At 40.1% G+C, this 18,715-nt stretch overlaps 1 protein-coding gene across 3 annotated transcripts in view; it reads right to left on the reverse strand.

Annotated features, from left to right (window-relative positions):
• The window catches only part of ENTREP1 (endosomal transmembrane epsin interactor 1), a 45,863-nt gene continuing 27,148 nt past the window's right edge, over positions 1-18,715 (reverse strand). For all 3 annotated transcript variants that reach the window (XM_054987506.1, XM_054987504.1, XM_054987503.1), the window contains 5 exons: positions 14,687-14,816; positions 13,896-13,965; positions 9,814-9,954; positions 2,423-2,712; positions 1-1,522 (listed from right to left, as the gene is read on the reverse strand). In XM_054987506.1, the coding sequence (XP_054843481.1) occupies positions 1,319-1,522; positions 2,423-2,712; positions 9,814-9,954; positions 13,896-13,965; positions 14,687-14,816 (835 nt within the window). In that variant the 3' untranslated portion in view covers positions 1-1,318. The remainder of the gene's footprint in view (positions 1,523-2,422; positions 2,713-9,813; positions 9,955-13,895; positions 13,966-14,686; positions 14,817-18,715) is intronic.

Here is an 18,715-nt window from a genome sequence, read left to right on the forward strand (position 1 = left end):
TAGTTCTAAAATAATGTAATCAATTACAAATTTGTAACAGAGTAAAGGCAGCAAAAGACTAACAAATGAGACCAAACTACTGCCACAATCGAAGCAGTGCTTTAAAAAAACTTTTTAAAACACATATTTACCATTTTCCCTGCCAGTTTTAGAGGGTTTTTAATACTAGAGGAACAGTTTCATATTTGCAAACAGGCATCCCAATAAACCATTCCCTTGAAATGATTATGAGAATTTACACTCTCATACACATAGGAAGATACTCTTAACACCATTTTGAGTTATTTTTCTAAAATTTAGTTCCAACTCACAAAACTTTCATATTGGCCATTACATTTTTCAGAGGGTGACAAGACAAACATTTTTAGAGTAACGTGACTGCTCTGAAAGCATTCTCCTTGCATTCAGTCCAAATCTACCTTTCATCTTCAAGTTTCAGCTCTGAAAAAAAACAGGTATGAAGCAGCTATGTATCACAGTGATTGGCTAGCCTCTCACTAAGAAACCCTCCAATTCCAACCACAGTTTGCACTTAATTTTTTTCTTTAAAAATTCTCTATTAAAGTGGTTGATTCTCATGCAATACTTAAAAATGGTATTTATAAAAAACACCCCTTCTGGTGCACAGGTGGGTATGGAAGCAACTCTTAACTAAGCCAGCATTTGGTACTCTGTCATATATGTCTATCATTTCAGTTGCAGAGCCAGGACAGGCTTGTGTCACAGCTGAAGAACACAGTGAACATGTTATGTTATGCTGTTTCCATTCTTATGTAGGTACTTGCAAGGCTATACCATATTCCATGCATTTGCAGCAATGCTGTTCACAGTGCATTAAAGGGTAGTTTCCACTGAGAAATGAAAGGTCATTCCACTGTTGGGGGTGGGAGGAGTGTCTCCATTTTCATGGTATTAAGTTAGAAATATAAGCTCAGTCTATCCTTTATTCCCTCAAAGAGACCAAAATAGATTTGTAAATATTCACTAAAAGTGAAACCACAGACGCTTGAGGTGTATAGCACTTGCTGTATAATATACAAAAAGTAGAATGAATTGCTTCCACACAGATTATTGTGCATACAACCTTATTTCTTTCCCACAGTAAGAAATGCACATCAAATATACAAATTGCACTTGCATATCGCTGTTTTAAGACAACAGCTTCAAAGCCAAATATAGTGGTTTTCTCTAGAGTTCCTCCCACAGTTTCAAGTACTGTTTCCAAAAGCAGCACTAAGTAGAAAGCACACATTGCTCTCCCATCAACTTGCATTTTCACAAACAATATTCCTGGTCTGTTCATTTCAAATATACATGCTCAGAGCACTGTTTCCCGTACAACTCCGATGAGACTATGAGGCCGTTCATGCTCGGTCCTTGGAGTTCTCCTCTCTAGCAGCGGAAATTCTGCTGCAGTGAAGGTACTCACATCTCCACAGCTCTGCAAGTGCAGGAGTCCTGGGTGCCTTCTGGAAGGCAAAGTATGTGCTCTTGATGTAGATGGATAAGCAGGTGTCATTACCTTTACAAAGAAAGAAGAGGAAATTTTTTTTTTTTAATTATCTTCTGAGACCTCTTTCCACATCTGCTCTTTAATATGGAGAAAGTACTTTTTCTAAAGTTTCACCCTGTAAAGTATAACTGGGAATCATACACTACATTAAAACAAAATAGTCAAACCATATGTTCATCCAGGAACTGAATACGGCATACTAAATAGCAGGTTCATATTTTCTAGGCTACCAACAGCAAGCCTACAAAATATATGCATTTTCACAATGCTGAGTATTTACCCCTAAAATCAATAATCCAGGCCAAGGCGCTCTATCTTTCACAGGACATTTTTGTGTCGATGCGTAAGATAAACTGGCTGGTTTATCTGAGGAATCTGTACTTCACCTCCCAGGTCACAGCATGATCCATGAAGGGATTCTTCCACAACAAATCCCGCTCCCATATTCTGTGTATGGATTTGTCAGCTTCATATGAATACCATCCCTCTTAAGTTCTTTCCTAAGGGAGACCTTTTACTGTGTTACCACTACTTCTACATGTACTTAGTAGATGCTTGTCCCATTTGCCATGTCTCTTTATTATAGAAAAGTAAGGCTTGGACTTAGTACAAAGAAGTATTTTGTCATACCCACCACCTTTTGCTCCTAGCTGTGTGTTTTGTGTGCAGAAAATACTGAACTCTGAGCTTGACCAGAAAATGGTCTGTTTGTAACTTCACAAGCTTTCTCCATGATGAAAGAACCACAGATTATCATGAGGGAACAGCTGTTTTGCCTTTCCACAAACAAAGCTGACAGGCCATGTTTATGTTCCAAGTACAACTGCTAACTGAACTTGCATCCTGTAAGCCACATATGTCAGGTTAATTGAGGAAACATTTAGCAGGCCAGCTCTGACAACAACTAACCTGTTCAAGAAAGCTGGCACTGGTGATGGCTTCCTCCATGTGCTCTTCATCTGACTTTAAAACTGACTTTATATCTTCCACTAGTTCATGTACATCTGGGGTCATGCTGCAGGAAGACTGTTCAAGGAACTTTGCCACAAGCAGTTTAGTGTCTATGTAAGATTTGTAGTCTATCAAAGATCGAGGCCTCGAGCGCACAGCCTTTGCTCTCAGACTCTTCCGCAAAACAACAGTAGCCAGGTCTGACTTTAATTCTGTTTGAGTGGCAGCTTCACAGCTTAGCACAGGACCTATAAACAAAACAAAACAAAATCCTATTGAGTGTATTTGGGTAATTTAACAGAAAAATATGGATAGTAAAAATTGCTTATCATTAGAAGAGACAAATCAAATACAAGAAAGAAGATGTTATTGCCAAGGTCAGGGCTTTTTTTCTGAGAAAAGAGGTGGTGGAACTCAGTGGGTTGCCCTCAGAGAAAATGGTCACATGGTGGGTGGCCACGCCCCTGATCTCCAGACAGAGGGGAGTTTAGATTGCACTGCACGTGCAATCTAAACTCCCCTCTGTCTGAAGATCAGGGGGCAGGGCCACCTGCCATGTGACCATTTTCAAGAGGTTCCGGAACTCTGTTCCCCCACGTTCCAGCTGAAAAAAAGCCCTGGCCAAGGTGAAATGTGCATAATTTCTGAACTAAGCAATTTAGTAATGATTCTCAAAAATCAAAGGGCCAAACAAAGAGAAAAATACACTGCTGTTACTGAGTCAGCACTGCAATGTAAGAACTATACCATCAATCATAGGAATTTCAGTAAGATGTTTGATATCTCTGCTCTTGTCAGGTCAAGCTAAAAATGAGATGATTTCCTCCTGTTATGGGAGTCCAGTTGCAAAGGGTAACCATGGGTGGTTGTGAGGATAAAGTCAAGGAAAGAAGAATGATGTAAGCAGCATTGGAGAAAAAGTTGTGGTATAAATGAAGTAAATAAATAAATTAAAGACGAGTGGGAGGGAGATAAAAGGTAGGTTGGTTGGTGAGTGGGAAGGAGAGAAGAACACAGAGAAAGGGGAGAGGATATCAGGGATACCAGGAGAGGGGAAAGAGGAAATAGTGTGGGGACAGGGATACAAGGGGAAAGGAAGTAACCCCCACAAGTCCTTGTGGATTCCTAGCATGTTGTTCTCTATTTAGGCTGTTCTCCCCACCCAGAATAAGTGTTTGAATACCATTTTTTTGTTTTCCATGTTTTTAGAAATTAGTCCAGCTCAATTAGTAACTGTTTTTGGTACTATCTTGTTGGCAATATCTTAAGTAATCTTTATTTCCACAGGGTTTTTAATTGATCAACATGACCTGATTAACTTTTATGACTTACATTGGAGCATGATTCTTTTTATGCAATTGATAGGGAATGGTGCGTTTCTCATTCATCAAGAAATCAGCATTACAGAAGGATATCTCATTAACAATGAAAGCAAGCTATTATATCTTTCAAAAGAGGTGTTAGAGTGGAGGGGAAGCACTATAATCCTAGCTGCTCAATGTAAATAAATGTCACTGGTTACTGCTACAAAGTTATCACATAGGAGATTGCATAATATCACTTCTAAAATTACAGACTTAGCCACCAAGTTATTTGGTTTGTGAAACCACTCTATACGTTATGAAATAACAGTGCCATCCTAAACAGAGTTACATCCTTCTAATCCCATTGACTTCACCGTTCTAATCCACTGACTACTTATTAGGGGTGTGCATTAAGAAATTCCTGAGCTGAATATATACATAGAAATCATTTTCATGACCACGATTTGCTGGAATGGTGACAAAGATGCTTGGGAATTATGAAACCCACTCTGCAGAATAATCCATTTCTTCCCACAAGTTCAGGTACTTAACAGTGATGTAGCATGACCTTGTGTTTTTCTTTGATTCTGTTGGTTTCCTGGGCAATGTCATATCCCCCTTCCAACTGAATCCTTGCAAGGAAAGAGTGCCAGAGCACCCAATAAATCATCTGCAGGGAACTGCCATTCTCCTTTGCTTTCTCCGTTGTGGGAACAGAGACCTTTGCTCCCCTCTGCAAGTACCAGCTAGGGGCACCTTGTTCAGTGGCCCATACAGTTGGAACCCTTCATCCAATTCTCTTGAAACTTGGGTGTTCTTTAGTGCATAGATCTCAGTAACTTTACTGTAATTTTGGTGTCAATTTGTTGAAAAACAGCTATTCTATCCCTCTAGAAAAAAGCCTCCTAGTTCAGTTCTTTGCAAGTACTTTGGCTGGGGGCACCTTGTACAGGAGCCTATAGAATTAGATCCCTTGGTGCAACTCGCTTGAAATTTGGGGATCTTTAGGGGACAGACAGCAGTAACTTTGCTGGAATGCTGATATCATTTGGTTGAAAAACAGCTACTCAAGTCCCCTCCAAAAAAGTTTCACATAGGGAATCATGACAGACCTATGGGGCAGGGGGACCGGCAAAGGAACCTTTTCATACTTTGTGAAACAAACATATAATAGACCACAACAAGTAAGGCTGGCAAAACACAGAATTTTCAGCAGAAAAGTAAAAAATGTTTGTCACACCGATTTCAAGCTGGATTCCCAAAATGAGCTAATAATCCAGAAGTCATGGGGATTTTTTCACTATTTGAACTGGCATGCAAAGTTCAAATGATACTGTGAGTCACTGCTTATTTTTGTAACCCTATAGAGACTATTGAGAGTTGTGGCTTCAATCCAAATCCAGTCCTTTGGCCATTTTGCCACACGCTACCTTGTTAGTTTGTTTCTGGACTCAACCTGCTGAGTGCCTACTAGGGCTGTGCGCTTCACGTATTCACTTCGGGTAAAAATATCTGAAGCAGAGCCGACTTGGAAACATTCTGGATATCCGAATTGGGGACGGCATGCTGGCCCCGATTCGGAAATCCAGAATCAAAGCTTTCTGAAGCTTTTGGAAAGCTTCGGGGCTGAGTTTAAAGGGCCCCACCACTGCTTGCAAGCAGCGGCGAGGCCCTTTAAACATCATCATCATCATCATTATCATCCCCCTTTAAACATCATCATCCCCCCCACCCCCACCTACCTTGTTGGCGGCAGCCGCCGCCACCTGAGCCTGCGGGGCATTGGGGAAGGCTGGAGCTGCCTCCTCCGGCCCTTCCTGCCCCTCAAATAGTCGTGGTGCGCTGGCACCACAGCAGCCATTTGAGGGGCAGGAAGGGCCGGAGGAGGCGGAGAAAGCCCCTCCTGCCTCTCAAATTCCAATACATCAATAAACCAGCAAGGTCAGTAAATACAATCAATAATTCATTGAAGGAATAGAATTGAAGGAATATATGAGACTCTTCACCAGTTGTATTTACTGACCTTGCTGGTTTATTGATGTATTGGAATTTAAAGTGACTTACTATTTTTGTAACTATTTTTGTAAATATTTGAGATTGCACACCATTAGCACATTGCACTTTGATAAAATTCATAAAAAATTCTTAAAAATGTATAATAGTAGTAGAGTATTGTAGTATTCTGCCCGAGTTTTCTGTGGGTTTAGTATTCGATTTCTGGAGGGGCCCCAGTTGGTTTGGATTAGCAGGTGACCAGCAGCCCCCCTAGGGACACAGGCTGGATTGCTGGAAACCACTACATGTTGGCAGTGAGGGATAAGAATTGAAGCTCTAACACTTGATGCTCTGCTCTGTTTGAGCTGGTTGTGCTCTTTGATAGAAATATGTGGAAGAATTTTTTTATTTTTGTTAGTAATCTAGGATGGAATTTTGTAGAGCTCATTCCAAGACCCAGAGGAGGAGAAATTTCTCTCTCTGAGGCAAGCTTTTGGATGTACTAATTTTACACATATTGAGTTTTACCACCCAATTCACTTGCTTGGGAGGATATTAGTAAAGTGGAGGGGTGGGACTATGATTTATTGCAGTATGAAGATGTAAGAGCTCAGGCCACGGTTTGCCCTGAAATTCAGGACTTGGAAAAACAGATAGATCAAGCAGCTCTTAGAGTAGCTTGCATATCTTTTCAAGCAGAAAGGGGCAAAGAGACACTGCAGCTGTGCTGTGATAAGGCCATCTCTGCTGTGTGTTTTGGATGGCCTGCTGTTGGGAGAAAGTTATCTCCAACTTGCCTTGAGCACCCTGGATGCCCTGCTGGAAGAGCACCTTTGCCTCAGAAGATCAGATATTCTGGTGCTTATGGAAGTTTACCTTGACCTCATCATAGTCATGCTTATGAGAACTGGGATGGAGAGGTTTATCAACCAGGCTGGCAAGTACACCGTTTGTGCCTCCTAGGCAGTTAATCATGAGCTCTTCCCAAGATGGGATAAAAATCAAGAATTCATGGGGTTCTTTTCATTATTTGAATGCAAAGATCAAATGATACTCAGAAAATTTTGGCTAAGCATAATGAGAACTCAGATTTGTGGCGAGTTAGTCAATCTGTGCAGCTTATTGGCCCCTGAAGATGCAAATAATTATGACAAATAAAAGGCCATGGTCAAAGACAGATTTGGACTATTTGCTGAGGACTACAGAAAAAATGTCTATATGGATAAGAGCATGAATCTGAAGGAACTGCATGTCCTAAAGGCTCACCTTGTTCAAAACTTTGGCCACTGGCTTAATGGGGAGAATGTATGTACTTTTTCAGAACTGAAAGGGTTAATTTTGTTTGTACTATTTTACAAAGTCTTGCCTGAAGAGCTTTCCTCCTTGATTAAAGATCGAGTCTGCCCATACTTTGGATCATGCTACAAAATTGGGATGCAGTTGAATTGCTCCAAAACTTGGACAAGAGGTGCTTCAGTTAGGAACAGCTCCAGATTTACTACTTCAGCTGTTAAGGAGACAGCTGAGTTTTCTGTTCTTGTTGCTTCTGCTGAAAGCAGACTTAAAAAGGCATCAAAATCTGATCTCTGCTTAAGCTGAATGTCCCATTCTGCAGAGGAAGACGCCCAGAGAAGTTGCTGACGAGAGTTTCTGTTACTCCTAATGTGAGTATGGTGAAGTGTGTTACCAACACTCTACTTCAACCATCTGAAAACTGGGAGATTGAGGAAGAGGAAGAAAGGACAAGTATTTCTGCAGGGAAGCTCTTGGCCATCTCTTCGGGGTTAGAAGAGGCACAGCAGGATGTTTTGGGACAGGATGCCCCACCTCTGATTGTGAAAAGTGTATCCATTCTCGTAAGAGACTCTTACATAGGTCCAAGGCAACTTGAATGGGCTAATAGGGAATTCCAGAATGAAATCTGTGTGAATGAAGTGCTTACTGCTGGGTTCAGAGACACTGCTTGTGACATTTTGTCTGTGGCAAGAAGTTTGCTTCTCCCTGAACGAGGTAAAAAAATATGGGTCACTGTTTATTCTTGTGATCTCAGAGATTGACCTTGCACACATCTATAAAGGCTTTGGTGGGGACTTGTTTGTTTTGGTACATCACAGGGGTTCAACTCCAGTGATTATCGGTAATGACCTGCGGTACAAGCTATGCCCTGGCCTAGAGCTGTTACTAACTATTGTACCAGTACTGAAAGTGTTAAATTCCCTCCTTTTAAGCCCAGCAGCATACTGGAGACCCAGCAGAAAGAGAGTGAAATCAAAAACACTGATAGTCTACTTGAAGATAACTCTCTTAGAATGCCTGCCAAGTCCAAAGCCTGTTATGTTGTGAGCCAGCAAGAAGCCCTTAGAGAGACAATTTTTGTACCTGAATTCTCTTTTGATCAAGACTTTTGACCTTGTGCTGTGTTGGAAGGGCTTGGAGATATTTCTAGCTCCTTTGAAAATCTTAGCCTTCCTAGAGATCCTCCACCTCCTGCCTCTCCTTTGCTTAGAGCTAGAGGTTGCTAATGCTAATATTGAGTAAATTGCTGAGTCATCTGCTATATGTTGAACTGATGTATTGCTTTGCAGGGGTTTCTTTTTGTAATGCCGTTCTTACTCTGTTCTATTCCCTTATGTATCTGTAGATGTTAGAGTATGTGTATATTTTTGTGTGTATTGCAGTGCTGGGTACCCATTTTATTTTTGTTTTATGCTGTGCACTGCTTTTTTAAGATAACATAAAATTTGGAAAAGCCCCCCATTTTATCTTTTCAAAAGGGGATGGTGGTAGAGAGTGCCCTCAAGTCATAGCTGACTTGGCGACCCCCGGTGGGGGGGTTTCATGGCAAGAGACTAACAGAGGTGATTTGCCATTTTTTGCCTCTGCAACCCTGATCTTCACTGGAGGTCTCCCATCCAATTATAACGAAGGCTGACCCTGCTTAACTTCTGAGATCTTCAAAAGGGGGAGATGTAGTGAAATTCACTTATCCAATTAATTTATTTTTGAGATAAAACATCTTGGGTTAGGCTTTTGAGACTTTTTTTTTCCTTTTAGGAGATTGGGGCTGGTTGGCACTATCTATACCAGCCAGATAAGATGACTTGAGCCACAGGTGAAAACCTGAAACGGCTCTGAAGGACAAAGCTTCAGAGAGTGGTACCTGCCTCCTAGCTTGCTACCACGTAGCCTTGTGGGGGTGGGGTGAGGAGTTCTCCCCCCCACCCCGCCCCTTTACCTGTGAGGACAGGCCACAGCCATGTATGTCGTCAGAGGGTTTTTTGGCTCTTCTGCTTGGCTAAGAGTCTGCAGGCAGCTGGTCTTGAAAAAAAGAGTTGTTTCTTCAGACTCTTAGATCAGGAAGGATCAGAGGATCAGGAAGGATCAGAGGATCAGGAGAGTCAGGGAAGAGAAGGGGACCTGTTCCTGGTTTTGCTCCTGTTCCTGAATGCTGCAGCATTAGTGGATTCCTGTGTCTCTGGACTTAAGAGCTTAAGCTCCCTTTTGGACTCTGAAACTTGCTGAAAGTAACATCTGGAACAAGTTCAGGGAATTCTAGTCAATACAGCCTAGCTTAAAGAGTCTATTGTTGGTTTGTACTTCTCCGCATACTTCTATGTTATTTTTTGTTTGCTTTTGCAGTTTTCTTTAATAAATTCCTGTTCTTAATTTGGTGTGGAGTTTTTGAGAGTTGTGGCTTCTATTAAAATCCACTTCTCTGGCCATTTTGCCACATGCTACCTTGTTAGACTCAACCTGCCTACCTTGCAGGGCTGACTTCCTGTTTAAAACCTGGTAAGGCTGGGAACTTGCCTCTTGGTTCCACAGCTGAAGATTTAGTTAAGAGGGGCTGGTGGTGGGTTTCTACCCTAGCAGTGAGGCTTCTCCCTTGCCAGTTCTTTTGGAATTTTGCCTTTTGACATCAGCAGCCTTGCTGGAAACCACTAAAATACACAAGTAACAGCCAAAGAGAGTAACACAGTAAATGATCTGAGAAAGCAAAAAAAATCCTATCAAAAGAATCCTATCAAGCTTTCTGAAAAACACAGTCACCTCTGGCTGGCAAGCCACGCAGCACAGGATCGCTGTTGGATCGTTTTCGAAGAAGCTTGAGGGGTCTCTTACAGGTTTCTGCAGATGCTGAACTCAGATTTGGATGTATGTTGGTCTCCCTAGAACGGAGAACATCTTCATCTATTTAAAAATCCGAAAGAGACAGATAAATAAAAAACAAACTTGTATATAATCCATATGACAAAATATCTTCATGAGGTACTTTATTAAATCAGTCAAATTTTCACTTCTTTTTAAGCCAAATACAGTTTTCTAAACTTTTTAAAAAAATCTTCCCCTTCAAAATGCACTAAAAATAAAATTATTCAGTTTTAATAATTCATATATTTGTTATAAAAGTAAAACTATTCAATGTCAAAAATATCAGCACTCAAGAAACATTTCTAAAAATGCATTTACTGAGTCACATCTGCCAAGAAACCAAAGGTTAAATAATGTATATTTTTAAACACATGACACAGTGAGGACTTGCACAGAGTAGCTCCACAGATGTACGCTTGCTCAGAAGGTTCACCTTGGACTTAATTTTTTGCATTGCGCCTTTGAGGAATGGTATTTTTTTTGGATTGGGTATTAGGCCTGACTCATGGTCCGACCATTGTCTTCTAAAAGGAAGGGTGAATATGGCCCAACATCCTGCAAAATATCCCAATCTCCTGCCCACAGACACTCGTGGATCCCTCTGGATTCCAAAATGCTCTAGGGCATTTTAGAATCCCAAACACTTTCTCTGTTGAGACTGCAGTGGGAGTTTGGAACGTGAAGCTCCTTTAACCCACTGACAAGACTGCTCAACTGTAATGCGCTCTACATAGGTCTCCCCTCGGAGTCAACTTGGAGACTCCAGTTGGTGCAGAATGCTGCAGCTTGGCTATTATCAGGAGCTAGGTGGCATATGAATATTACTCCCATTCTGCAGTCACTCCTTGGGGTACCCATCAGTTACTGGGCTCAATTCAAAGTTACGGCTATCACATCAACGGGACTACTTCTCTCCCTTCTCTCCTCTCACGACAGCTTTGCTCATCTTTGCAAGGCCTTCTGCAGCGCCACCCAGTATATGGGCAAATCAGCAGCTGCCCAAACACCACGCGTTCTCTATTGTGACTCATAACTTATGGAATGACTTGTCTGAAGAGGTCAGGAAAGTACCAACTCTCCTATCTTTCCACAAACTATACAAAACCTATTTTACTCAAATAGGAGGGCTGTACTATAAGGAAGTAGTTTCAAAAAGATGCATTGGTAAAGGGATAGACTGTCCGTTGCTGCTAAGTATGAGCCTACTGAGTAGTTTCTACATTGTTTGTCAAATTTAGAATTCCTTGTGTCTGTTTTCAGCACAGTTTCAGTTCTGTATTGGATCTCTGCTTGTTTTGAAGCCTCTGCAAATTTGCACTTGCATACCCTATTGCATTGTATATATTGAATGTCCCTGCTATTGATGTATTGACTTACACCTTGAGTCTTAGAAAGGCGGACTATATATAATGTAAATATATTTACATTAGCAGAAGAGGAGACTTAGGGATGGGTGGTAGAGATGGTTCCCTTATAGGCATTCCCAAGCAAAGACAGGCTGTGTGTTCATTTTTTAATCATGAGCACAAAAGGAAAAAGTATGTGTGAGCTGTGATGCGACTGACCATGGCAGCTTCCTTGCTTGAAAATCCTCATTATTTAAGCCATGTGAGGAAAAAAATAAACCAACTCCATAACTGGGAAAATGCAGAATGAGGGAAGATGTGCAGAAGAACTGTGCCCAAACCGATTCCAATGCTTGTGGACCAACTGCTATGAAAATCAAGAATAAGTTGAGCATGCCGAAAAGCCCCATGTCTGGAAATTCTACTAATCCAAGCTCCATACTAGGTCTAGCCAGATCTAAATTTTGTGACAGTAAAATTACTGCTACTTTTGTTTTTGCTCTACCTCCAGTATGTAGGGTTGCCAGGTCCCTTGATTGCTCCCCGCCCCGGCGGGAGGTTGGCAGCCTGGCACATACTTTTTTGATGCCAGCCCATATGATGTCACTGATGGGAAGTAATGCCATCGTGCAAGTCACATGCCATCCCTGGGAACGCTCCCATGCTCCACAGGGGGCTGAATTGGGCCCCCCGGGGAGCATGGGAGCACTCCCAAGGATGGCATGACTCACGCAATGACATCACTTTCCATCAGTGACATCATCACATCCCCTCACCGGCCAGGTAAGCAGGGGCAGGGGTAGAGGGTAGGAGCAGGGGATCCCCTGCCCCCAGAGGGGGACTGGCAACCCTACCAATATGTGGCAAGGTAAAAAGAGCAAAAATCAGCAGTGGGAGCCACAAACAAAGGGTCAGCCAGAAAGACAATTGGAAGGGGGTAATCAAAAGGCAATTGTTCTGCCAAAAATGAAGTAGAAAACATGGTGGGCATAAAAATCAAAGTTCAGTCTTCTCAATACCCTCAAAGGCAACTCTAAACTGGGCTTTTGGAAACAAGTTGTATTTAGCAAATATTTATCATAATCTTGTCCCACATCCTTTTGACATTAACATTAATTATATTTTCCGGTGTTTCAGCTATACTATTATTTACTCAGATATGTAACAGTTTGAACTAATAAAGAACAGCTGTTAAAATCTGCAGCATTGCCTGCAAAGGATAATCAGTAAGAGAAAAAACATTTCTACCGGAGAGTAAAAAAGTCTGATGTAGGAGTCAAAAAAAGAACTTGGCTGTCATAGGGAACATGGTGCATTTTCCTCTCTTGAGAAAGCTAGGTTTTATAGAGTCTCTCTACACAAAACATCTTACACAGGGACGCTCAAGTGACTTACTTTCTATATGGTCTTATGTTCAAGTGTACTCTGCCTTCCTAGCAGTGCATGTGTATCCACAACAGGAGAACAAGTGTAAGATCTTTGACTTGAGTGTCCCCATGTAAGATGTCTGGTGCAGAGAGACTCATAGACTCTGCCAGATTTAGCATCATCCAGTGACTCTACAGAAAACCAATAATACTGCCAAGCACTGCCAAAAAATTTGCACTTCGTTCTGCTGTTCTAAATATACCCTCTTTGCCACCTAACTTTCCAAATGTGTTGGTTTATATTGACAGAAAGCTACTATAAATTAGCTTCAATCTATGACATATGGCCATGTCCATATACGTAGTACAGATCAATAATCATTTCACCAACATATTTCTTGCTAAGATTATTTCCATGCAACAATACACTATTTTTTAGAAAACCATATTGTTCATTCACAGACACCATCTAGTAAAATGTACAGAAATGCTTCATAGATAGACGACTAGCTTTTAGGAGACTAGTTTTTTTTCTGTCTGTTAACAATATGCTTAAATCTCTTTCATTAAAATCAATGGGATTAAAATGTACCTAATTTAATTAGGATTATTATTGTCCCTGCTTTCATGGTCGCTCTTTGAAGGAACGGATTTCTTCGCTTTAATTACTTGAAAACAGAGTCTGAATGTGTTTTTAAAAAGGTGACAAGGCTGCTTCCACATGGATACAATACTTCATATTGCTCTTGTTGCTGCTGCAAATGCAGAGGCACTCACACTGGCAACAGAGCATCCACACAGCAGTTGCCCCAAGGAATGGGGAGGGGAAGCTGTAAGACAGCTGTGGGGATACTGTTTGTCGATATTGTTACAATTACAAATGGTCTATTTCAATATCATCAAGGGCGCTTCATGGATGAGCGGGGATTTCATTTTGAATCTCCCCTGTTCTAGTCTGATGCTCTGACCACTCCATCGTACTGGGTTTAGATTGCTAAATTATATGAACCTCTTTCTAAACTGGAAGCAAATATTCTAAGAAATCAGTTCTCAGAGACAGAACAAATGTATTAAGGAAAAATGGGTGTGGCGTTGTTTAAACCTTAGTACAACACACAACCAAACCAGCATTCTGTTGCTAGAAACCTCTATTATGGGGATGAGTATAAAAATATACTTAACAGGCTCCTTTGCAGTTCATTATTAACACTAACCCAACAGGTTCAAAATCGTTATTTTCGAAAACTTTAAAACTGTTAAAACTTACCTTGGGGTACTTGTACATCATTTTGTCCTGATGGGCCACTAACCATTTCTGTAATTTGAAATCTGCCTTCCTAAATATAATATTAACAATATTGAACACATATTAATAAGACAGTAAGAGATGGTTGGGAAATTCCAGATGAATAAAATATATTCATTAGAACAATAACCAATGCTCCAATGAGCAGACATAATGCTTGAGCAGCTTTTCAGCATCAAAAATAAAAACCACCAATAAACAAAAATAAAACAAGCACTTCACCCTAAGCCCAAGACATTTCATGAGGCAGCAGCAAGCACATCATGTTAGGCCCTGCTGACAGACGGTCTAACTGGAACTAGGTAAAAAGCCTCAGTTCTATGATTTTTGTAAAAAACTCTTTTTATTGTTTCTTTTTTTAAAAAAATAGAAACTATCTCACCCCTGCAGAATTTTAAATCATTTTCTAAAGGTGTGCTGATAAGAACAGCAAAACATTCCCTTCATTTTTTAGAAGTTCCGGTGGTCAGCAAATATAAGAGGACTTACGACTTATTAACTCCAAATTTCATATTTAGGGGCTCTAAGAGACAATACTCAAGATATGCATAGATATACACACTCAAGATATGCCTAGTCTGAATTAAGTTAATACTTTCAGTTCTCCTGAAGATACTGATCTTATTTGTAAGAAGAAAAATACACTAGGAGTACAAATTTGCCTGAAGAGCACTAACAACTTATCCAGCACGTTATTATTATTATTATTATTGTGACAGCACGTTAGACGTTTGGATCCCGGTAGGCAGTACCTGCTCATGACTGATCTGGCTCACCACAGCTTCATAAGGAGGCGGGGGATCAAAGGGGCAGAAAATCTCAACCCCTTTAATTCTGGCTCCATAAATATGTGGTAGTGGAATGATGTCTGAACCCAACATCCTATAAGAAAGATTTGCATGAGTTATAAAGACCTCTTAAACTTTCAACAGAAGGTAGTCACAAAGAATTCAATTATCATAACAGATGCTTCCACAAACTAACAAAGAGTAGTTTGTAGAATGCAAATGCAATTTTTTTTTTAAAAAAAGGCTTTTACTGTTGTTTTAAAGCAACCAAAGAAGAGACAGTTCTCTGAGAAGAAGGAAACATGCCAGGTATTTTAATACTGCATCCAATTAAAGTATAGGTGGCTCTCAATCAAGTGAATGCTGAAAATGAGATCCTCAAAAGTAGTGAATAATAGCATGGTCAGGGGGGAAAACTGTACACAGCCAAAGGTATCTTGAAATTTTAAGCACCTGGCATCACTGGCTCAGAAGAAGTCTAATGTTTGAGGTATCCTTTCCCATACAGTTTTTGTGACACTAATGTTATATTACAATTTTCAATTTGTTTGTTCACGCTTAGGTTGCAGATACCTAAAGCTGTCTCTCTTGCTTCATAACTAATTCTAGAGCATGTAGTGGCAAAATCCAGTACAGAAATCCAGTATATATTCATGAAATACTTCTCTGATGTGCTGGTTATCTGTGAATGCCTTCTAAGCTTTCTTCAATGAAACTGCAAACTTGTGTCTGTGTCTCATAATAGTCAGTTTTGATTGTATGTAATTATCCTAGCATTTCACATTTTCTACAATATTTAATATTCTCTTCCCTCTTTACCATGGAATGCAACAAACACTAAGGTAAATGATGGTCAGTGTTTTCTATGATGCACTGTGGAAAAACTGTGTCTAGTATCTTTTAAGTTTGTAACAATGATTTTCAAGTGGATATTTAATGGATTACATACATACCCAGCCTGTGGGAAACTAGAAACCAACACCTTATAAAAATACAGTTAAATCATAGATTAACACCTCTAATATGATGCCTAATTAAATGCATTCTAATGTGAGAGAATAAGCAGAAGATGTTAAAGCAAGGTTTGTAGCTCTAAAATGTTCTGAAGGTAGATCCTAACAGCGTGACAGTATAGAGTACACAAAGAAAAAGAAATGGTATTCTGCTCCTCAACTATCTTTTTTTTAAAAACTAAAATGATTAAAGAGATTGAGTCCCCCGGGCAGTACCTTCCCATGACATACCACACATACTTAGCAGTATTCAGGAAGTTCCTGTTACAGCCTTTGAGACATAAACCCTCCTGCCAACTTCCTTCCTTCCTTCAATAAGAGGCATAATATGGAGTGGTAGTAGGAAGCAAGTTTACAGCTGAAAGTGCCCCCAGACCTAAGGCATGAAAATGGCATTACTATTACACAATATAGTCTACAAGTCTACGAGCAATACCACTATTAACTGGAAGCCTGTTTCATTTCAGACCAAACTCTGGACAAACTCTGGACAGGCTGTGATCTAGTCCAAAACTAGTGTAGTTCAAAAGTGGAATCAGCTGCCTAGGGAGGTGGTGAGCTCCCCCTCACTGGCAGTTTTCAAGAAGAGTCTGGATGAATACTTGTCAGAGATGCTTTAGGCTGATCCTGCACTGGGCAGGGAGTTGGACTAGATGGTCTGTATGGCCCCTTCCAACTCTATGATTCTATGAAAATATAGCCAAGGAAGGTAGACACAGAAAAAAAAAACAGCAAGTCTGAGGTTCATAGCACTCTACATCACATCTAGTTATTACAAGGCTGGCAGAACTAACTAAATAAATATATATTGGGTTGGCTCCAAAGTAACATAATGAAAACAGCTACTACAATTCTTGTGCAAATACTTGTGCAAGAACTCACATGGAGCTGTGCTATGCAGCCCCGTACTTTCACTTGTGCAAACATAACATCATCTTTAGATTCAATTTTACTTTTTCACATAATACTCCAAAGTAAGGTATAAATCAACCAAATGGCACCTCTGGATCCAACCCACAATAGAAATTATTTTCCATATGGAAACAAGTGGTTCTTTAACAAGGAAACAATTTTTAGGTCTTAAATTGGATTCACAAATGAGAAAGACAGTGCAATAAGCAGAGTTACTCCAATCTAAGCTCATTGACTTCAATGGGCTTAGACTGCAGTAACTCTTCTTAGAATTGCACTATAAGAATTGTATTTAACTTACAATGATTTTAACTTCCAATGATTCACCCATCAGCAAGCCTATAAATAGCAAGAAAATGTTATTTTCCCAACAATGACATTTCATTTTATCGTGCTGAAAAATGAAATTCTTAAAAAACAGTGCCTCCATCTGCAGCATACTAATAGCCACCTATTAGTGAGCACATGGGATTTTACTGTAACTTTTTTGTAATTTTGGAATTTAAAACAAACAGGAACCATCCGAGTGTACAAAGACTCCCCCCTCTTCTATATTTGACCAGTCTCTGTATCAGGCATCTGACGAAGAGAACTTGATTCTCGAAAGCTTATGCTACAATAAAATTGGTTAGTCTTAAAGGTGCTACTGGACTCTTTTTGATAACACTAAAAAATGTTTCTCTCAACATTATTATAACTGGGATGTACTACTGACTGACAAAGTTAAATGTGAAGCTAGGAAAAAGAACAAGAAAACATTTCCTGCTTCGTCTTTCAATTAATATTCATTTGGTTTTGTTCTGTACGCCTTGATTTCTGTTTTGATAATGGAAGTTCCTGCAGCAATGACTCATGGAATATCAGTCTGACTAAGTGTGGAGGCAGGAGTGGCCAGCACTTCATTAAACTTTCACTCTAGACAAACAATTTACTTTCCATTAGATCATGCAATTTCCAGTTTCCCTTTGTGAGACAGTATCTGCTGCTGCCTCTGCCTAACACCATAAAGGACTGTGATCAGATATTATCCAGTAATTTATTGTCTCAGGCAGAAAGGGGGAGGGTGAAAGCACATATAAAAATAAAGGTGGCTGCAGAGTAACCTAGCTATGCTGCACAGTATAGTAGGCTAACTATTTTTTTACTTATTCTGGCATGAGTGTTTTAAAACGTACACAGGGTGACAAAGAAGATGAGGATGGATGCCCCCCTCAAAAATTACCTTCAGAATCATATCACTGTGTAGCATGGATCCAGCTACTTTAGAGGGATTTGTCCCAGGTCTGAAAGTAATTAATGAATTGGGATATACTATATATCAACAAGGTGAGGAGGTATGCTACCAAACATATAATTACAGTGGAACTCTATATTTGCCAGGTGCATTGCTTTAAAAGCTCAACTATCAAAACTCTGATAGTAGATTGTGAGCCATGATAGTGAGCAAGGCAGCAAATCCTTCCAGTTGTGATGTCCAGTTATTATCCTTTGCAGCATTTATGAAGTCTGCCAAGAACTCCACCATTCTGACATAAGTTGTCTAGATCTCAAAATCTGGGTTGTCATTATATTAGGCAATGAAACTGTAATACCTTTGAACTTTTCATCTAACACCTATACCAGGTTATCAACATTGCAAAGGATATCCCCATTGACTTGACCTCTACACCAGAAGCATCTGCTTTCAAGTAGGACTCATGATATTGTCAGCCTTGACTCCACAGATCAGAATATGTGTCATTATACTTCATGTATAATGTGCACATATGTGCACAAACAGCATAGTAATGTGTCTTGCCTTCCATCATAGCATGTGTGCCATAAAATGAACACCTATCCAACTGTGTCCATAAGTCATCCAAATCAGCATTTTTAAAGTGCTGGACAATGTCGTTGTGGTAACCAAAAGTACAAACCCATATAAAGTCCTCCAAGATGACAATCTCTGCTTTTGTCCATACCAACAGCTCCTTACTCCTGCTATACAATGGATAACTGGCTTTAATGATTGTGAATTGTAATGAAACACCATAATATCAATTTGGCAAATGATCATAAATTGTTAATA

Source organism: Eublepharis macularius, chromosome 8, assembly GCF_028583425.1.
Source record: "Eublepharis macularius isolate TG4126 chromosome 8, MPM_Emac_v1.0, whole genome shotgun sequence".
NCBI classification, from domain to species: Eukaryota; Metazoa; Chordata; class Lepidosauria; order Squamata; family Eublepharidae; genus Eublepharis; species Eublepharis macularius.